Source organism: Ornithorhynchus anatinus, chromosome 16 (genome assembly GCF_004115215.2).
Source record: "Ornithorhynchus anatinus isolate Pmale09 chromosome 16, mOrnAna1.pri.v4, whole genome shotgun sequence".
In the NCBI taxonomy this organism is placed as follows: domain Eukaryota; kingdom Metazoa; phylum Chordata; class Mammalia; order Monotremata; family Ornithorhynchidae; genus Ornithorhynchus; species Ornithorhynchus anatinus.
This window is the reverse complement of record NC_041743.1, coordinates 40,471,643-40,493,970: the sequence shown is the minus strand read 5'-3', so window position 1 is coordinate 40,493,970 and position 22,328 is coordinate 40,471,643. Positions and strand designations below refer to the sequence as shown.

The following is a 22,328-nucleotide window of genomic DNA, read 5'->3' as shown; positions in this document are numbered from 1 at the left end:
TGCAGAGAAGGAGAGAACAGGGCTGGAGAGGAAGATTTGGGAAATCATCCTCCCTCTGGTTTAGACTGTGAGGCCCGTGAAGGACAGGGATTGGATCCGACCTAATTATCTTGTATCTGCCCCAGCATTTATTATATAGTAAACATTTAATAAATACTATCATCAATATTTTTACAATGATAATGAACATTATTATTTTTATTATGGGACACCGAGGAGCACTGATGTATTGATTGGGATGGACCCTCAATTTATTGAGTGCTTACTGTGTGCCAACCACTGTCCTAAGCGCTTGGGAGAGTTCAACACAATATAGCAGATACATTCCCCGCCCACAACAGTTTAGAGGGGAGAGAAAGGAGCAGTTGGTTCGGGGCCTTGTTTCCCCCCTTTCCACCCCCCAGCTATGAATGCCACGTGAGGCCTGGATCTGGTATGAGCCTTACCTCGCTGTAAGAGTTGAATAGATACCTTCGTTGTTCCTACTAGGGCTCAGCCTCCCAGCCACCCTGCCCCACTGGAGCTCGGTCTCTCCCCGGCTGGTGATTGTTCCTGGTCAGGGTGGGTCTGACAACAGACACCTGCCCCGACCGGGCAGATAGCAGGTGAAGAGCGGCGACTGAACGGTGAGCCAGCAAGTCTCAGAAGACTCCTCGGCCCCGCGGAAGCCATCTCAGTACTCGAAGAGAAGTCGCTTCGACGGATAGGCAGCCACACGATAATAATAATTGCGGCATTTGTTAAGAGCTTACTATGTGCCGGGTACTGTACAAATCGCTCGGGTGGATACGAGGAAATCGGGTTGGACACAGTCCCTGTCCCACACGGGACTCACAGTCTCAATCTCCAAGTGATCTCTAATCACACGAGTGGAGCAGTGGGGCCAGGACAGAGGGAGGGGGCTCTGGCCAGTCGTCGACGCGACCAGCGCTCTGAAAAAACTCACAGATGGAAAACATTCTCTTTTGCCTTGGAATACTTCCACGGCTTACGTTTGCAGGCAGGACTCTCCCTGTCATGATTCAGCAGACTCCGAAGCCATCCTTTAGAGCTGCGCTGAGGTGCGGGGCTCTAATGGGGAACGCTTTACTAGAATTTATTCCTTTTAAAGAAATGATAGCTCAGGCCCGGAGGAAGTCTGCGGCACCAGTTGTGTCGTTCTTCTTTGCAGTCGACAGGTTCTTGTTCAAGGACAGAAGTGCTCCCCCCTCCAGCCCCCTTCGATTTACAGAGGAGCTGCGGGGCCTAGTTTGAGAGAGGCTGGGGCCGGGACACGGAGCTTCTAATCCTGGCTGTGCCATTTGCCTCCTTTGTGACCTTGGGCAAGTCGCTTCACTTTTCCATGCCTCAGTTCCTGAAGCGTACAACGGGAATTCAATGCCTGTGCTCCCTCCCTGTCAGGCAGGGGACTGTGCCCGACTTGATTACCTTATACCTATCCCAGTGCTGAGCACAGCGCTTGGTTCACAGTAAGGATTTAATCAGTGGTGGGTATTGATTATGCAATGGTATCTGTTTAGTGCTTACTATCTGCAGGGCACCGTACTGAGAGCTGGGGTGGATACAAAGCAAATCGAGTTAGACACAGTCCTTGTGCCACGTGGTGCTCACAGTCTCAATCCCCATTTTACAGATGAGGGAACTGAGGCACAGAGAAGTGAAGTGACTCGCCCAAGTTTACACAGCAGACAAGAGGCGGAACTGGGATTAGAACCCATGACCTGCTGACTCCCAGGCTTGTGCTCTATCCACTACACCATGCTGCAGAGCACTGTTCTAAGCATTTGGGAGAGTATAACCCAACCCTAGTGGTCACATTCCCTGCCCATAAAGAGATTACAGTCTAGAGGATGAATTTACAGTGTAGAACAGCTTAGTATTTAATGCCCCAAATATTATTATAGCTAAGGTACCGCAAATACCAGCTGAGAGAAAACACGGACCGCTCCAACATCTCCAAATAAGGAATGGAGGTACGTGCTCTAAACTTTCATTTAAAGCCCTCCTAGGTGGTGAGGAGAGCCAGCCCCCCGGCTTCTCCCCTCCCCCCAGGCCTTGCCTGAAGTTGGCCTCTGCTCCTTTGCTGCATCTCGGGAAGACCACAAAGGAGGTGATGGAGGAATAGAGAAGGGCAGGCCTGTCCTGGGAAGTTTCCACATGACAGCAGCCTGAAGACGTCCAGTCTGGAAAGATGGAGGGGGGCGGCGGGGAGCACGGAACCATGACTGAAGTTTACAGAACTCTCAAAGGGCGAGGACACAGAGAAAATGGAATTGTTCACCCAAATCCAGAATATTGGCACATTCAGGGGCAGGGGCAGGAGGAGCCAAAGCAATCTGCCCTCGGACGAGTGACTCGCTATCTTTTCCCGGCCGGAGCTAGGCTGCTGATGGCCGCGAGGAGAAACGTGGGGACCTGCACAATCCCCGCCTCCCCTGCTTGCCCTAAGACACCCCTCACCCCAGACAAGAGAGGACTTTCCAGGTGGCTTTCTGGGCAAACTTCTGCCAGGGGGCACCTCGCCAGTCCTGCCTGAGGGAGCCAGGTGGCTCATCTGATCGGCCAGAAATCTGCTGCGTGAGGAGGGTGGGGGGGCTGACCCGGCCCCACGTGTGCATGACTTCCATTGCCAGGGCTTCCAACCAATCTCGCCATCCGGCTCATTGCATGTGCAGGCCAGGGTGCTGAGAGCAAATCCTGCCCACGGGCAGATGGGTTCTGGAAGCGGGCCCAGCAGAAACCGCAGACAAAGAGCAGTGAGCTGGTGGGAATTCCTTCAGGCGGAGCTCTTCCTATTGGGAAATAATCCCTCCTGAACCTCCCTTTACCCACCCTGCTCCGGGCCACACAGTCTGCCCGCCGATCACCCCAGGGTCCCCCTGACCCATAGTCCCATCCTAACGCCCAAGATCCTTGGCAGGGCACAGAGGAAAGTGTCTGAGGGCACAAAGAGGACAGCCACCAGGGATGAAACAAGAGAAGAACGAGGGGCACGTGAGGACCGAGGCACGATTAGGAAACAAAGGCAGCGACATGTTCAACTAGAGGGGAAAAACGCTTCAGCTTAAAACCATCCTGCATATTCATGAAAATGCCCTATACCACCAAGCAAATACAATTAGTCACACTAATGTGTGGCAAAACAAGATTAGGCAGGAAATGGTATATGGAATCTAATCATGTTTTATTGAATGAAACAAAGCGGTGGGGGTCAAAGGACCCGCAGGTGACAGCGTGAAACAAACATCTATCGAGGGTGGTCTCATCCCCAGCAGAGGTAGCTCAGGTTTGTCAAATTAACATGGGAAGCAGCCAGGGGGTGGGGGGGCGTGGGGAGGGGTGGTGGTGCGGGGAGGGGAGATCCGGAGAGTAAGGGCGACATATGTGTGTCTCGGGGGGACGGGAGGACGAAGATGGGCAGGGAAGCTTCTTGCAGACTTAGAGGCTCAGGAGACAGCCAGGTCTGGTGGTGTTTATTACTAGTAGTAATAATAATAATTGCCCAATTTAAGCCCTTACTCTGTGCCAAGCACTGTTCTAAGCACTGGATAGATACAATACAGTCAGATCAGAGACAGTGCCGGGTCCCACATGGGGCTCACACTCTAAGGGAGAACATGTTTCCTCTCCCTCATTTGACCGATGAGGAAACCTGAGGCACAGACATGTTAAGCGACTTGCCCAAGGTCACACCACAGAGTGGAGATGAGAACCCAAGGCCCCCAGCTCCCAGTCCTGCGCTCCTTCCACTAGGCCTCACTGCCCTCGAACCGAGGGCACGGCAAGATCTGGGAAAATTTCCTCTCAGTGTTTAGTCCTATTTCTGTTTCTGAACTGGAGGTGGGGAGCAGGGGCGGGGGGTATATATTATGTAGTCTCCTGCCCACAAAGGCTATCATACACCCATCTCCAGTAAGCCTGGAATTAATCAATTAATTATGGTATTTGTTCAGCACTTACTATGTGGAATGACCAGTATACCATCGTCTGTCCAGTGGAAATTCTCCTAGCCAACCTCTTGGTCACATTTAGACCAAAATATGAAATGATCAAGGACGGCGGAATGGATATCCACACCCAGGTGGTTTAGTGGGTGCTGTGGCCCCCTCTTAAGTGTGTTTGACAGAAATGACGTCTCTTACAAGGGAAAAACACTTCACATTAAACCAGGTTAAAATGACCCACTTGGTGACCAGTGGTGTTGGCATCAAATAGGCTCAAAACTCTTCCCACTGTACACCAACCTACATTTTAGTGGAGCCTCTGGAGTGGCAGCAGGCTCTGGACTGTGGAATACTAAAATCACTGATGAACAATGAGTGTGATACTTGCTAAGCATTCCAAGATGTCAAGCACTATACTATGAGCTCAAGAAGGCACAAGATAATCAGGTTGGACACAGTCCCCGTCCCACATGGAGCTCAGAGTCTAATGGGGAGGGAGAACAGGGAGTGAACCCCATTTTACAGATGAGGAAACTAAGGCCCAGAGAAGTGAAGTGACTTGCCGAAGGCCACCCAGCAGAAAAGTGGAGGTGAGTGGTCCTGGAAAGTCAATCTGCTTCTGGGTCAGTGATGCCTAGTGGCAATCTGCCGTTTTCCTTGTGTGTCCTGGAACTGGTAGCTGGCAGGGGCCCTGTTGTCTACCAACTCTCTTGTATTGGACTCTCCTAAGTGCTTAGTACAGTGCTCCCTGCACTCAGTAAGTGCTCAATAAATACCACTGGATTGATTGGTAGAGTGGGTGGTACTGTTAAACCTGGAGGCAAAGGGCTTTACAGCTCAATCTGGTAAGAAGTGGAGAGAATACAGAGTGGGTTTAAATATGCAGATCTGATGTAGAAAGACAAAACCTGATGAATATGTTGGCTTTCTGGGGAGGGGGCAGAGTGGAGGGGATTATTTTGGTTAATCAATTTCTGTGATCCTCAGGAGGAATGTTTGTTTTTGTTTATATATTGGGACCCCGATCATCGAGGCCCTGAAGGCGGTGTATTTCATTAAGGAGGTGAAAGTGGCCAGAGGAATTCCTGGTAAGTCATGGCAGAGGGAGAGCACCATACTATAATAACTGTGGTATTTGTTAAGCACTTTGTATGGGTCAAGCAATGTATTAAGCACTGGGGCCGATACAAGTAAATAAGGAAAAACACAGCCCCTCTTCCCCACGAAGCTCACAGTCTAAATAAGAGAGAGAACAGGTATGGAATTCCCAGTTTGCAGATGAGGAAAATGAGGCACCGAGGAGTTGAACGACTCTCCCGAGACCACTCAGCAGGAAAGTGGTAGGGCCAGGACTAGAGCCCAGGTTCTCTGACTCCCAGGCCCGTGATCTTTCCACTAGGCCACATTTATCTGGAAATTTGGAATTATTTCCCAATAGGCAGAACCTCCACATACCTCCAAATTCACTTTGCCAGTGCCCCTCTGAGGGTCCCACTTCCACAGAAACTCGTGGAAATGCTCGCTGGACATTGGATTATGAGTTAGCATTCTCTCTCTAGCCACAGCCCTGTCACCAACTCGCTACGATGGACCCTTTCTCCCTCAAATACCCATTTGCAGGTTGTATTTATCTAGACAGGGATGACTTGGAATCATCACCAAGCTCTTGGAAAAAATAAAACACCCCAAATGGAATGAGAAAAATCTATTCACACATCACGATGAAGACATCACTGACACAGAAACAGAAGAGCACATTAATCTCTCCCCTTCCCCGCCCCACGTTGTTTTCTCTCTCTCTGCCTTGAACTCATCATCCTTAGAAAAATAAGAACAAGGATTCAGTGCTGCTGAGTTGAAGATAAAAATGCCCTGTGCTTAATTGGCTCCTTTAACAAGGGGGCCTAATTAATTCCACCAAAGAGCGGACTTTTCACACTTGTTCAACAGAGCTCTCCCGGTGATGGGCTAAGTTATTTCAAGATACCCGCCAGCTCATCTTCCACGGTCCGCTGCTGTGGAGATAGGTGATCGCGGAATGCGCTGGCTAACTTCCAAACGAAAGTAAACACAGGGAGAGAAAATCTGGGACGATTGGGAGACGGGGACGGCTTTACTAAGTGCTTCAAAAATACCACTGATTGATCGATTGTGGGGAGCTGGGTAGTTCTGGGACATCCTATGCACTATAAACTCCTTGTGGGCAGGGATTACATCTAACAGTTGTAATCAATAAATACAACTGAATGAATTGAATGAACAATTTTCAACAAGCTCCCTCCTCCTATAGGAGCAATACAATATGGCTGTGGACAAGCAAGTACTGACTCAAGTACCGGTTTCCACGGCTCCATCCTGTTGATCCCTGCTACCGCCCAAGCTTGAAAGGGAAGATCAACTGTGCTTCTGCTACAGACACGAGTCTTCCTGCTCCAAACCCAGAAATGACCGCTTGTCATCATCGTCAACTGACTGGCACCTGGACACCAGGCTTCACGCCACTGTTAGTGAGACGGCCCCGGGGCTGTGAGGTCGCAATTAGGTAACCGTCTGGCACTAGTCAGCCTCCTGAGTCGAGAAAGTGGTAAAAATGTAGGAACCCAGAATCTTTCCTTTCAAACAAAGGCTTAACGACAATTGGCCTAAAGAGGTTTTAAAAAAAATCAATTTAACTACCTCATCACATTAGCACTGGATTCTGCTACTGAACCACTCAGCACGATCCCTCTCAACGGTCACAGGCCACAGATTTTGAACAAATTGATACGGTGAAATGTGGTGTTAACGATAATAATAATGTTGGTATTTATTAAGCGCTTACTATGTGCAGAGCACTGTTCTAAGCGCTGGGGGAGATACAGGGTCATCAGGTCGTCCCACATGAGGCTCACAGTCTTAATCCCCATTTTACAGATGAGGTAACTGAGGCACAGAGAAGTGAAGTGACTCGCCCACAGTCACACAGCTGACACGTAGCAGAGCCGGGATTCGAACTCATGACCTCGGACTCCCAAGCCCGGGCTCTTCCCACTGAGCCACGCTGCTTCTCACCAAAATGGGAGAGAAGTTATGTTCACCAAAGTAGGAGAGAAGTTACTCTCTTTTAGTGGGGAAGGAGGAGGGATGGATGGCTGGCTTCCTTGAGGTAACACCACCGACTGGGGTCTTTCTGGGCCCACTTAGAAGTTCATGAGTTTTGTCAGAGCCTGGGAATGGGAATCCTTGAGGGAAGCAGTGATGCCTAGTGGCAAGCGTCCGGGTCTGGGTGCCAGGGCACCTGGGCTCCAATCCCAGCTCTGCCACTTGCCTGCTGTGTGCCTTTGGACAAATCACTCCACTTCTCTGGGCCCCAGTTTCCTCAGCTATAAAATGGTGTTTAAATCCCTGTTCTCCCTCCTCCTTAGACCATGAGCTCCCTGTGGGTCAGGGTCAGCCTGTGCCTGACCTGATAATCGTGTATCTACCTCAGTGCTTAGTACAGTGCTTGGCACGCGGTAAGAGCTTAAAAATATCATTAATATCATTATTATCAGTAGTATTACGATTATCATGATTGTTATTCCAGCTTCCAAAAGCTGTGGGGTCACTGCCAACCCCTCTAATCCCTCTTCCCTGCTGTTGACACCTGATAACGCACACAGAGCCGAGTTCACAGGTCAAGGGGGCTGAAGGGAGGGAGGCCTAAGTAGCCATCTAACTGGCCCAACTCCTCCCTCCCTGCCGCTGAATCCTCTCTGGGTCTGTGGGCGGCTTGGAGCAGGCTTTCGGAAAGACCAGCTGCTGGCTAGTTGGATCAGTACCTTCTCAGAGGAGACAACCACTCATGAAATCCTCCACTTCTTCCTTCCCTGGAAGACCTCTCACCTCATTAGCGACAGGCCCCAGGGGCTTTAGCCTCCGGGAAGTGCCCGGGACAGAGCTCCACAGAGCTGGTGCTCAAGTGGGGTGTGCGGGAGGCGAGAGTTACAAAAGAAAGATGTGAGACGTGAGAGGCGGCTGCCACTTGGGCTGATTTCAGCCTCTGTCTCCCCAGTGGTCAACCATATTTCCAAAGGGAGGGAGAATGGGAATGTCCAGAAAAGTTGGAATATCTGTCTCCAGCTTCACCTGCTTGAGTGTAATTGATTAAATTCTTACTGTGGCATTTGTTTGGCACTTACTCTATGTCATGTGCTGATTTACGTTTATCAGGATGGACACAGCTCCCTTCCTACACGAGGCTCATGGTCTTAGAGGGGGAACAGGTATGGAAACCCCATTTTACAGATGAGGAAACTGAGGCCCAGAGAAATGACGTGACTTGCCCAAGGGCACCCTGCAAGCAAGTGGCAGAACTTGGATTAGAACCCAGGTCCTCTAACTCCCAGGCCCAGGTGACGTCCACTGGGCCACACCGCAACAGCCCACATGCACTCAAATCCGCCTCACTCTGGGTCACGTTGGGGATGGGCTCGGTGTCAGCCCGGCAGCGTGGCCTGCTTAACCAAGGTTTCTTCCTAGCCCACATCTACCCCTTTGGCCCAAATGGCTTTTTAATCCAGTTGAGTCAGGGCTAATAATAATAATGTTGGTATTTGTTAAGATTATTATTATTAGCCCTGTTTCAACTGGATTAAAAAGCCATTTGGGCCAAAGGGGTAGTCCGCCAGGCCGCCTAAAAAGGTTTGCCGCTGAACACCTATACTATAAACTCATCCAGATTGTAAACCCGTTGTGGGCAGAGAACATGTCAACCAACTCTGCTATATTGCATTCTCCCAAGCGCTTAGTACAGCGCTCTGCACACAGTAAGAACCCAATAAATACCACTGATCGATTGAGGGTTGGGTGAAGGTACTCTTTCCCCACCATAACTAGCTGGGTGCCACTCCTGAGAGGGAAGATCTGGGAGCTTTTCCCATGTTAATCCCAGCAGGGGAAGCATCCAAGCAACTGATCCACATAGGGCAGTCCCTTTTAATGCAAGCGATATAGCAATAATGATAATGTGGTATTTGTTAAGCGCCTACTATGTGCAAAGCACTGTTCTAAAGCGCTGGGGGGATACAAGGTGATCAGGTAGTCCCGCGTGGGGCTCACAGTTTTGAATCCCCATTTTACAGATGAGGGAACTGAGGCACAGAGAAGTTCAGTGACTTGCCCACAGTCACACAGGTGGCAAGCGGCAGAGCCGGGATTCAGACCCATGACCTCTGACTCCCAAGCCCGGGCTCTTTCCACTGAGCCACGCTGCTTCTCGAGTGAGAGTACTTCTCGGTGTGATGGGAAAACTGTGTCACAGTAACCATCAACTCCCAGGGAATCAATGTGGGTAGAGGTGGATGGTTCCAACCCCACACTTACAGCTCGGGGGAGTAAAGTTCAGTAAGTACATGCAATCCCTACCTGCAAACACCTTACATTCTCCTGTGTCCAGAACCCTGTAGACACGATTAGACCGTAAACCCGTCAATGGGCAGGGACTGTCTCTATCTGTTGCCCATTTGTACATTCCAAGCGCTTAGTACAGTGGTCTGCACATAGTAAGCGCTCAATAAATACTACTGAATGAATGAATGATTTCTGCCCTCAAGGAGCTTGCCTACTGGGCGGGGACTGAGAGCGAGAGCCCCATGTGGGATAGGGACCATGACCGACCCGATGTGCTCGTATCCACCCCAGTGCTTAGTACAGTGCCTGGAACATAGTAAGTGCTTGACAAATACCACATTTATTATCATAGCCCTGGTACCCTCCAGAGGGTCAGTGACTTCCCAGCCCAGGGACCCCGTCCCTGCTCTGAGACTCTGGTCTTTGACTTCGAGCCACTGCAGCTGCTGCTATTATGCACTGACAACAATGCATAAGAGAGAGAGATACTAATCACGATTAATAAAGAAAAAAGGTCGCATGGTTTTTTTTTCCACTGGCAAACTCTTCTGATCCTAATTAAAAGTGGGCCTGATGTTTATTGAATGAAATATTTAGTTAGGAGTTGCTCAGATAAAATGATTTTATGTGGCCCAGATTTCCATCTGCCAAATGACTAATAATTAAAAGGAGATTTTTCTAAAGGAGAGAAAGGAAAAAAAAACGAGATTTCTAGTAATGTTTTCAAACTGAATCATATTAAATTGATTGGAAAGTAGATCAGAGTTTCAGCCTTCCCAGAGGCAAAAAAAAATTGTGGAGGGAACGGGGGGGCCGGAAAAGAAATGAGTCATATAAATTTAATGACTAAACTCAAGGGGACAGAAAACTGGCGTCCAGAACTGGGTTTTGGAGGAGTTTGGTCATTCTGCTTGGGGGGTGGAAGGAAAGTTTTTGCCTTTGAAAAACGGCACAGAGTCTGTTGAACTACAAGCCTTTTTGGCATGTGGGTTCCTGGAAATCCAGGTCTGGAGGAAAAGCCCGCTCCATCTTGGAAGCTCCACTGTTTTGCCAATAGATAAAGTGAGTCCTCACAGGCATGGTGGCCACACAGACTAGTTTTGACTTTCTCGAGCCACAGCGCCTCAGTACCGTGTCCGTGGGACTACCCTGGACTAGTTTTCGGCAGTACTAAGCTCTTAGTATAGAGCCCTGCATACAGTAAGCACTTAATAAATACCACTGACCGAATGGCCCTGTGGACGTCTCCCTGGGACCTGTCCAATCACCACCGGTGCTTCATGAGAGGAAGCGTAACCTAGTTGATAGAGCCTGGGAATCAGAAGGAACTGGGTTTTGATCCGGGCTCTGCCACTTGTCTGCTGTGACCTCGGGCAAGTCCCTTCGCTTCTCTGTGCCTCAGTTATCTCATCTGTAAAATGGGGATTGTGAACTCCATGTGGTACAGGGACTGTATCCAACCTAATTAGCTTCTATCTACCCCAGCACTTAGTACAGTGCCTGACAGAGTAAATGCTTATCAAATACCATTAAAATAAAAAAAAAAAACCCAAAAACCCCCTCCACGGAGAGAATTTGGTTTAGCCACCTGGGTCTCCTCTGCCATTTCCCACTTATTGAGAGTGCGGGGACAATCACTCCATCAACGGTATTGACTGAGTGCTTGTGTGCAGAGCACTGTACTAAGCAGTTGGGAGTGTACAATACAACACAGTTGGTAGACACCGTCCCCTGGCCGCAAGGAGCTTACAGATTCTCTGTCATTTATTTTAGGGTCCGTCTCGGCTAGACTGTGAGCTTCTTGAGGGCAGGAATCATGTCTACTAACTCTAGTATACTCTCCCAGACGCTTAATACAGCACTCTGTACTCAGCAGATTGCAGCTCCTAGAGAGCAAGAATTGTCTCTACCATCTCTACCGTACTCGCCCAAACACTCAGCACAGAGCTCTGCAGCCAGTAGGTTGTAAGCACCCCGAGGGCAGGGCTCATGTCTACCATTTCTACCGTGCTCTCCCACGCACCTAGTACGGTGCTCTCTCTGCACAGAGTCAGTGCTCAATAAATACCGTGGATTGATTGATTGATCAAGGCTGACCAGCAACCTCCACGTGACTCTCCCACACCTCCTGTGGCTCCTGCCGGAGACCAGACCCTGGGCTGGACAGACCCCAGCCCAGCGAGGTCTGCCCCCCAAAACCCCCACTCCCCACAAAAGCCCCTATGTAGCACTGCCCCCTTGCTCTGTGCAGATAGTAGCCGGTCAATATTCCCTCCAACCCCCCAGGCACCCTACCAAGGGATCGGAGCCACGTCGGGTGATGGATGGGAAGAAGCCCATTTATCCTCTCCTAATGGGATGCGCCGTCTCTTCGTTCCCTAATACGGAACGGAATAACTCAAATGGAACAGCGCCCTAAAATCTTAATGTATGCTAATAAAAACAGTGGACTCATAAAACTGCAACATCAAATTTTCAGCGGGGTCCGGGGAGCTATAAACCGGGGGTTCAGCGGAGACGGCCGCACCCTTGCACTCGTATATCTCCCCTCGGCCCCCAAATCTTCTCTTTCCGTAATTGTGCCGCGCGTATAAATTAGTGTAACGGATGCATTCTCGTTCACAGTCCTGACGTCGGCCTGGTAAATAATCATAATTTAATCTTAGAGCCCAGCAGAGCTGACTGGCTCCTTTAATTATTTGCCGGATTTAATCCACCCGCCCCAGAGTGGAAAGTCAATGGGAGAAGGGACCGTGTTTGGCGGTTGATAGAAGAACAACACAGGAGAAGGTCCGGGGTCCGGCTGAGCTGAGGAGCCAACCAGAAATAAACCTGAGAGCCCGTGCTCTTTCCACGAAGCCGCATTTCTTCCCTATAGCCACGTTACTTCTCTGTCTAGCCATCGGAGAGTAGACTAAGCAGAAACAAAACAGCCCCTGCCCTCGAGAAACTTCCAGAGCCATGTGGCTTGCCTACAGGGCCCTGGACTGTGTGTTTTGGGATATGACAAACACATACCCCCAGGGAGTTTATAATTTAATGGCAGGGGGGTGGATGGGCACAATTCCTGCTTCAACAACAGATGCTAAGATCTGAAACGCAAGGGTCACAGAGCATCAGCATAGGCCCCAGGGAGAAGAAGCGAGCGGAGCTAGGGTCGGTCCAGTTTCCCCATCCCCATCTGTGAGAAGCAGCGTGGCCTAACGGATAGAGCTCACACCTAGGAGTCAGAAGGTTCTAATCCCAGGTCCGCCACGTGACTGCTGTGTGATCTCGGGCAAGCCGCTGCACTTCTCTGTGCCTCAGTTACCTCATCTGTAAAATGGGGATTAAGAATGTGAGCCCCATGTGGGACAACTCGATTACCTTGTACTATCCCAGCGCTTAAAGCAGTGCTTGGCATATAGTAAGCGCTTAACAGATACCATCCTCATCAACCTTAGACCATCGCGTTAGCCTCCGTGCCGGTCTCCCGGAGTCTACCTCCTCCAATCTATCGAGGAGAGCAGCTAACGGGGCCCTCGTATTCATTCACTTATTCATTCAATTGTATTTATTGAGCGCTTACTGTGTGCAGAGCACCGTACCAAGCCCGTGGAAAGTACAATTCAACAACAAAGAGAAAATCCCTGCCCAGTTTCTAGACTGGTCATAGGCCCAAGACTAGGGTCGCGGTGGTGGGAGTGGGCTCAAATGCCATAGAAATATCCGAGTGGAGAACATGGAGAGCAGCTTCCCATTCCCCACCAGAGAATGTTAGAGACCAAAGGGCTGCTATTCTGCCACACAACCGGCCTCCATCCCAGCTGGGCCGGACCAGCGCCAGCCGAGCTCAGCCGCTCTCTGCCCTTCCATCTACCCACGCTCACTCATCCGCTCTCACTTATTGTGTTTTTCCTCCAGCGAGGACTTGCTTCGGATCAGATCCTGCTCCCTCCACAAAATGGACAACCGAGATGTCAACATCACCGCCACGTGCGTACAACACTCTCCCCATAGCTGGAATCTCTCCCTGGGAGAGAGGAGGGAAAGAAAGAGGAGACAAAGGAGGAGAGGGGAGTGCATTCCTCTTACCAGAGGGAGGGGCCTTCGGTCCCCGTGACTTCCAGGAAGTCGTAGCCATCCTCCAGTTGGAAGTCACCGAAGACAAGGGCGATGGTGTCCCCCAGCTCGGCGAGGATGGTCCAGGTGCAGTCGGCATTGTTGTTGTATTCGGAGGGAAAGTGGGGAGTGGCAATGATCCCGCTTTGCCCACGCAACGTCCCACCACAGGCGTCGTCCGCTGCAAACGCAAAACAAGCCCCGCAGGGGCGGGAAGACAAAGAGAGGGTTCAGTCTGGCAGACTAGACCCCGAAGCCCACCCCCAACCTCCACTCCAGAAGGGAGAAACGGCCCACGGGTGACTGGCAGATGAGGGGTCTCTGTTTCCGACAGGCTTGTAAGCTGCCAGGTCGAACGGAAAGAGTGCGGGCCTGGGAGTCAAGAGACCAGCGTTCTAGTCCAGACTCAGTTACAGGCCTGCTGGGTGACCTTGGTGAGTCACAACTTCTCTGGGCCTCAGTTTCCTCCTCTCTAAAATGGGGATGAAACACCTACTCGACCTCCTGCTTAGACTGTAAGCCCTGTGTGGTTATCCTGGATCTATCCCAGGCACTTGGCATAGAGTTAGTGCACAATAAATGCCATTATTATGACGACTCCTGCACCATCCTTGGGGCAAAGGAGCGGAACTCAAAATGAATTTTTGTCTCAATCCCCATGAGTCGGTGGTGGATTTTTTTTTCATTCAAGAATCAAATGAAGTTGGGCTGGAACCGAGTATTTGATGCCATCTGGCTCAGGAAAGGAAGGGCAGGGGGTGAGGGGAGGAGGGAGGGGGCCTTGGCAGTGGCAAAATGTGTCTCCATTTTGTGCCCAGAGAAACCGCACTCTGCCCTGCCACATCCACTGAACTGACTGCCCATCACTAGAAGTGCAGTTGACATGTCTCATGTGTGAAGTGTGGATTGGAGTGTTTCCCTACAGCTCCACACTGATCTCTCTGAAAGATGCTTGTAAAGTACTTACTTTCCCTTTAAATTTGCTTTATTGCTACTTGAGTTTCCGAGATCAAAGGACAAACGGCAAGTAAGAGAATCGTCTCTAGCTGCAGGGAGAAGCATCCTTTGGGAAAGCCAGTGCCAAGAGTTACATTCAATCCTGGGCACCGTTTCAGTCTTCAAATGGCCACTGAGATTTTTCTATGAATGCTGGAATCGATCAGTGGTATTTATTAAGCACTTATTGTGTGCAGAGCACCGTATTAAGTGCTTGGGGAAGCACAGTACAACAGAGTTGGTATACTTGTTCCTTGACCACAAAGAGTTTAGAGCCTACAGGACCAAACTAAGTCCCATAGTGCCGGGAATCCACTGGGTGAGCGCTATCGGAGACAGACTGACCACCGGTCAAGAAAGCAAGGCCTTCGTGGCTGGTGTGGGGACTGGGACCCTTCAGAGGGCGGTGGGGATGTCCTCCTTATTGACCAATCTTATTCCTTCATTGGATCGCTTCCCTGCCTGTGGCTTCAGCGCTGAGTGACTGGGCTGGTGGGGGGGGGGGGGGTGCGTTGGATCCTCCTTTTAGATGTAGGGTTGGTGGCCACGTAAACTCGCTGAGGGCCGGGACTGTGTCCGTTTAGTCATATTGTACTCTCCCAAGCACTTAGAACAAAGTTCTGCACACACTAAGCACTCAAATACGATTGGTCAAAACTGAGGGGCTAGGATCAGGGAGAGGCAGAATGGGGATAAATCTGGGTCCAGCCCAACACGGCACCCGTATCGTGCCACTGAGGTGGCCAGCATCCAGGCATGACAGCCGATGGTGGGAGAATCGTCCTCCTGGAAGCCAGATGGACTTACCGTTGATAACACTGTCCAGGACTTACCTCAGGCCACCTGGGAAGCTAGGCCCCTACCCTGTCAAGCCCCTCTCCCTGCCCTCCGCAACCTACACACTTGGGAGAAGCAGCGTGGCTCAGTGGAAAGAACACGGTCTTTGGAGTCAGGGCTCATGAGTTCGAATCCCAGCTCTGCCACTTGTCGGCTGTGTGACTGTGGGCAAGTCACTTGACTTCTCTGTGCCTCAGTTCCCTCATCTGTAAAATGGGGATTAAGACTGTGAGCCCCATGTGGGACAACCTGATTCCCCTATGTCTACCCCAGCGCTTAGAACAGTGCTCGGCACATAGTAAGCGCTTAACAAATACCAACATTATTATTATTATTATTACACACACATATATATATATATATATTCTCTGCCCATTTTCATCATGTAGCAGAAGGGAAGCCAGGATTCTGAATTTCCTCCACCTTATGGGAACATACGCTCTAGTCTGTAAGCTCATCTCTAGACTGTAAGCTCATTAATAATAATAATGGCATTTTTTAAATGCTTACCATGTCCCTGTGGGCAGGGAATGTGTCTTCTAATTCTGTACTGTACTCTCTCAGGTGCTCGGTACAGTGCTCAGCACATAGTAAGCACTCGATAAATACCATTGACTGACTGATTATGGGGAGCTGGATGGTTTTGGGACACCTTGTTCACTATAAGCTCCTTATAATAATAATGTTGGTATTTAAGCGCTTACTACGTGCAGAGCACTGTTCTAAGCGCTGGGGAAGATACAGGGAGCCCTGGGGTAGATACAGGGGCAGGGATTATGTCTACCAATTCCATTGTATTGTCTTCTTTCAAGTGCTTAGTACAGCGCTCTATTTATTTATTCATCTATTTATATTAATGACTATCTCCCCCTCTAGACTGTGAGCTCGTCATGGGCAGGAATGTTTCTGTTTGTTACACTGTACTCTCCCAAGCGCTTAGTACAGTTCTTTGCATGCATATGATAAATATGAATGAATTAATGATTGCACACAGTAAGTGTTCAATAAATACCACTGACTGATCGATCGGTCTGGGCAGGGACCACCCATAAATGATGTTTTGGTGCCACCTGAACACACGTTGGAAACGTCACCCTGAGGAAAGGGTTGTGTCATAATCAATCCATTGACTCACTCTGGGGGCTTAGGGGGTGGAGGTGCCTTTCTCCGGGACTGGGCCACATAAGGGAGGAAGGAGAGCTCTTCAAGGGACAAACTCTCTGGGTATTGGATGGAGTCCAGCGTATTGTGGGCCCTGCAGGGATAACCACAAGCAATGTGGTTTGCTTTGCACGTCTCTGGCCCGCTCTGAGTGAGAGAGAGGGTTCTCCTTGGGAAACGGGGCAAAAGCAGTCGACAGAAGAGAGCAAGTGGGACCAGCTGCTTTCTCCCGAGGTTGACACTCTATTATCCCCACCTCCCTGGCTAACCCACGGAGCTTTTGATGGGAGCCGTACGACCTCATAAAGAGCAACACAGCCTAATGGATAAAGCACAGGCCTGGGAGTCAGGGGACCTGGGCTCTAATCCCAGCTCTGCCATTTGTCTGCTGTGTGATCTTGGGTAAATCACTTCACTCTGCCTCAGTTGCTTCATCTGTAAAATGGGATGAAGACTGAGAGACCCACGTAAAGAGGGACTGTTGTTGCTCAACCTGATTAGCTTGTATCTACCCCAGGGCTTAGTACAGTGCCTGGTGCATTGTAAGCACTTTTAAATACCATTTAGAAAAAAGGAAAAAAAAAGAGGGAGAGGGAGGCGGAGTTGGGGCCTTTAGCCCTGCTCCTCACACTGTTTGGAATTCAGCTTTTGTTTTTTTCTCTCTCACAGGTACATCTGTGACTTTTACCCCAGGGAGGAGTGAGACTGCGAAGCCTGACATCTAAGACTAGATCTGTCTCCTTCTGTTGTCAACAACACAAGCTGTTAGCTTGGCCCTGGGGGTCTTCCTCACCTTTCAGCAAGCTGAAGACCTCTAGATGTCAAATCCCCACCGCTGCAGGACAGGAGACTCGTGGGTTGACGCTAACAAGAGTTTGGGCACACGTTGTGCTTCTTGATTGAAAATTCGCTAAAGTCCCCGACACATGTTCTTTTGAGTGTGTGATTGTCTCTGACTTCTGGCTGGGTCTACACTCCCCAGGGCATCCAGATCATCTCGAGTCCTGCATCTAGAGCTCATCTATCTCACCACCCTCTCCTTTTCTACATCCTCCTTCTGGCCTGCAAGTCCCTCCTTCTCCATAGACTCCACACCAGCATTCTCCTCACCTTCAAAGCCTCATTAACAAACACTAACAAATACTATAGAAAAAAAATCAAACAAACAATGGCATTTACTGCACACTTTCTGTTCTCAGAGCACCATACTAAGCTCTTGGGAGAGTATGATACACCAGGGTTGACAGACTACTTAGCTGCCCACAAGGAGCTTACAGTCTAAGGGGGGAGACAGACATAAAAATAAATGACACCTACGTGCTGTGGGCCTGAGGGTGGGGTGAATAAAGATCGCAAATCCAAGGATAGGGGTGATGCAGAAAGAAGTGGGAGTAGGGGAAATAAAGCTCCACTCATTAGGGGAGGCTTAGTATCTTGGAGGCTTTTTCGCTTCCAAGAAGCCTTCCCTGACTAATCCCTCCTCTCCTCCCCTTCCTTCTGCGCTGCTCTTATTTGCTCCTTCATTCATCCTCCCTTCCATCCCCACAGCACATATTTATATATCTGTAATTTATCTATTTATATCGTCTATCTCCCCCTCTAGACTGTGAGCTTGTTGTGAGCAGGAAATGTGTCTGTTGTTATATTGTACTCTCCCAAGCTCTCAGTACAGTGCGTTGTGCACAGTAAGCACTCAATAAATATGACTGACAATGAATATATAGGCGAGACAACCCCATTCTGGTGGGCTACACAGCTTAAACCCTGTCTCTCCCCCTCCACCCCCCACCCTGCCTTCCCAGACACTTCTTCCCCAGCCCCCAACTCCTTGTCGACCCATCACCCCCGTATGGTCGTTTGGGGGTTTTCTCCCTGCTTTCAACAAGGTGCCGTCATTCAAGGTTATAATTTCAGCACCATAAAATATCACCTTCAGGGGACACCGTGGCCATGAAATATTCATTTGTTCTTTTCCACTCTCAGGCAGTAAGAGTCTCGCTCTAGCCATTAAGCCATATATACTGTAAGTTACAGGTGTATTATGCCGATAGTTTCTTCTCCAAGTTTATGATTACGCTTAGATTTTATTTATTGGTGACTTTAAATTCCATGGCTGGAGCGTCAATTAATGTTCCATTGGAAAGTTTTCCATTAAGGGGGTGGTGCTTCTCTGCTTTGCCCCCTTCTCAGCCATTTACCCTTGCCAATCTTGTCTGAATTCATGAAGGGATAGGGAAAGCAAATCCTCACAGTCCACTTTACTCTCAGGCATCCGTTTAGCACCTCACAGGAATTTGTCATTCAAAACAGCAGACAAGCAGACTGGTAGAAAGAGCCCCGGCCCGGGAGTCGGAACATCTGGGTTCTGATCCCGGCTCCGTTGCTTGTCTGCTGTGTGATTTTGGGTACGTCACTTCACTTCTCTGTACCTTATTTCCCTCATCTGCAAGATGGGGGAAAGACAGAGGCCAGGGCTGAGGTCTACGAGTCACCAAGACTTAGAGGGGTCGGAGGAGCCCAGAATCGTCACCAAACCCCACAACTTCTCTTTCCTCCACCTTGACGGGGGCAGGTTCTAAACTAACACAAGGGACCCCTTCTTCACCACCCCCCACGGGGTGGTCATTGGCAGGATTCAGACCCACTGGAAGCTGTGAAAGCAGAAAACGGCAGTCGTTTCTAGAAAGACTCAGATCAGCTGGGGGCAAGAGGTCCAGCCACCTTTAGAGGGGAGAGTCATAATGATGGACTGCACGGGGCCCCAGGCAAGTCGGTGTGGCAGTCAGAACAGCAACCGGCTACAACAGTCATCCATACGTGCCTCCGGGGGCCTGGCCCACTTAGGCATTCACCTAGATGAAGACTTCAGGAGGGGGTGGACGAGAAGACCTATGGTTGCTAAAAGGGGATCCAAGAAGCTGGGCATGTCGGGAGAAGATGGAAGAGAAATCATGGAGTTGAGGCTATTTCAGGCAGGTGGGCTGGTCAGCTCGCCCCGGGGGGAGCCAGGTCACTCTGGCTTCACCTTGCCGGTGGAAACGCTTAGATTGGTGCGTCGTTGGGTCAGTCTGGAATCTTGAAATCAAAGGGCTGATGATCAGACTCAATTTAGAAAGCCAATTCACCTTAGATGGACTCAACATTCCCAGGGCTGCTCTGAAGGGTGTCTCTGGCTCTTTTAATAGAGGTAGGCGAGGGAGATATTTATGTTCAATCGGTGCTATTCCCAGGCTCTGGAGAGGAATGCGGTGTACCGGGACCAGGGTCTGGGACCGAGGGAGGTCTGAGGTCTTCCCAGGCACACACCTTTCCATCAGCCAGCACGGCACTCCTGTCTTTATCTTCTTATTTATTCAACCCACCCTACTCCTCCCACCTTTCCATCAGCCAGCATAGTACTCCTGTCTTTGTCTCCCCACTTATTTATTCAACCCACCCTGCATTTACTTGCACCTCTTTAAACTCTGTTGTCTTTCCTTCCCTGTGATTTACTTTGTGTCTGTCTCCACCCCTTCCAGATTGTAAACCCCCTTGAGGGAAGAGGACAAACCTACTTCCCTATAATTTATTTCAGTGAATATCTCCACCCCCTCCAGATTGTAAACCCCCTTGAGGGCAGAAATCACGCCAACTGTTGTATCCGCCCAAGCACTTAATACAGCGCTCCGCCCGAAGGACGTGCTCAATAGATGTTATTGACTGATTATTCACCTGTGTCTTTTATACCTATTCCCTTCCTGTTCGCGATGGTGTATTCAAAGACATGGGTCCATTTTGTCTTTTATTAGATTGGAAGCTCCTCAAAGGCAGAGATCATTCTATGCACTTAGTAAAGTGTTCTGCCCACAGTAATGCTCAGTATAGTGCACCGTATCCAGGAGGAGGTCAGTACAGTGTTCCACTCAACAGTCGAATAGATGCTAGCAAAGTAGCATGGCCTAGTGGAAAGAACGGGGCTTGGGAGTCAAAGGACCTGGCTTCTAATCCCGGCTCTGCCACTTTACTTCTCTGTGCCCTAGTCGCCTCATCTGTAAAATGGGGATTAAGACTATGAGCCCCATGAGGGATATAGACTGAATCCTACCTGATTTGCTTCTATCTACCCCAGTACTTAGTACCGTGCCTGGCACATGGTAAGTGCTTAATACTCTTTAAAAAAATAAAACAAAATTAAAAACCTCTGGGCCAGTCACAACTTCTTCCAGGCCTCCAATGTCTCTTCTGAAAAATGGGGATTAAGATTGATCCCCACATGGGAAATTGACTGTGTCTAACCTGATTAGCTTATATCGACCCCAGTGCTTAATAATGTTGGTATTTGTTAAGCGCTTACTATGTGCCGAGCACTGTTCTAAGCGCTGGGGTAGACACAGGGGAATCAGGTTGTCCCACGTGGGGCTCACAGTCTTCATCCCCATTTTACAGATGAGGGAACTGAGGCACCGAGAAATTAAGTGACTTGCCCAAAGTCACACAGCTGGCAAGTGGCAGAGCCGGGGTTTGAACCCATGACCTCTGACTCCAAAGTGCTTAGTACAGTCTCTGGCAACAAAGTATGCTCTTATCAAACCCCGAAAAAAAACAGTGCTCAGTACAAGGCTCTACACCCCGTAGTGCTCAATAAGTACTATCGGTGCCAATCCAGAAAGTGGCATTCACTCCTGTCCATATGCATCTGAGGAGCTGCTGCTAGAGCCTGACCGAGCTGGCTGGTACAGTACTGGCTTCCGAATCTGAACGTTCTCCAGACGCTTCGCTTGCTTCGGCAAGGGCTAGCGCCCAACTGCACTGCCTAAGGAACAGGAAGTCTCAGGCATCTTACATTCCCAACACCAATTTTCAAAATTTTAACGCTCTTAAATGAAACCACCCCAGTAGAGAGTGGGGAGAGAGATCCTTGTTGGGCTGGAAGAGCGGGTTTTATCAGACCACTTCCTCTAAGACACTGGGCACTTAGTATTAAGGGCTAAATGGTATTAATGTTAATGTTGGTATTTGTTAAGCGCTTACTATGTGCAGAGCACTGTTCTAAGCGCTGGGGCAGATACAGGGTAATCAGTTTGTCCCACGTGAGGCTCACAGATAATCCCCATTTTACAGATGAGGTAACTGAGGCACAGAGAAGTTAAGTGACTTGCCCACGGTCACACAGCTGACAAGCGGCAGAGCCGGGAGTCGAACCCATGACCTCTGATTCCGAAGCCCATGCTCTTTTCACTGAGCCACACTGCTTCTCCAGGCACTGTCCTAAGCACTGGGGTAGATAAAAGATAACCGGGTTGGACACTGTCCCACTTAGGGCTCACGGTCTCAGTACCCATTTTACAGATGAGGTAATTGAGGTACAGAGAAGTTGAGTGACTTGCTGTTCACCTGATATGACTCACTCCATTTAAGAGAGAGAGAGGCCACCATTTGAGAAGCCCACGGGGGACAGGCAGGCATGGACCCCCAAGCTTGCTAAACTGCCTGCCCGTGCAGTTGAACGTTTTGTTTCTGCAGTTTCTGGAAGCATCTCCATGACTCACAGAGATGGAGAAACCCCCATCTTGGGAGTTTCATTTTGCAAAAGAAGGGGGGGATCCTTAACCAGTCGATCAGTGGCATTATTTGAGTGCTTACTATGTGCACAGTACTAATCTAAGCCCTTGGGAGAGTACAATACAAAAAAATAAACAGGCATGTTTTCTGCCCATAATGAGCTTACAGTCTTGAGGGGGAGACAAACATTAATAAGCCTTCCCTGACTAAGCCCTCCTGTCCTCTTCTCCCACTCCCTTCTGTGCCGCTCTTACTTCCTCCTTTATTCATCCTCCCTCCCATTTCCACATCACACAAACATATATATATATATATGTATATATATATCTGTATACAGCTGCAATCTATCTATTTATATTAATATCTGTCTCCCCCTCT

At 49.6% G+C, this 22,328-nt stretch overlaps 1 protein-coding gene and 1 long non-coding RNA gene across 2 annotated transcripts in view; one reads left to right on the top strand and one right to left on the bottom strand.

Moving 5' to 3' along the window:
* Positions 1–22,328, bottom strand: part of CSMD2 (CUB and Sushi multiple domains 2) — a 299,960-nt gene that overhangs the window by 202,094 nt on the left and 75,538 nt on the right. Inside the window, 1 exon segment of the mRNA XM_029080287.1 lies at positions 13,389–13,596. Within this exon segment, the coding sequence (XP_028936120.1) occupies positions 13,389–13,596 (208 nt within the window).
* LOC120638882 lies at positions 16,417–17,332 on the top strand. Its single transcript, XR_005660908.1, has 2 exons — positions 16,417–16,472; positions 17,079–17,332. It is a non-coding gene; the product is annotated as an uncharacterized LOC120638882 (long non-coding RNA).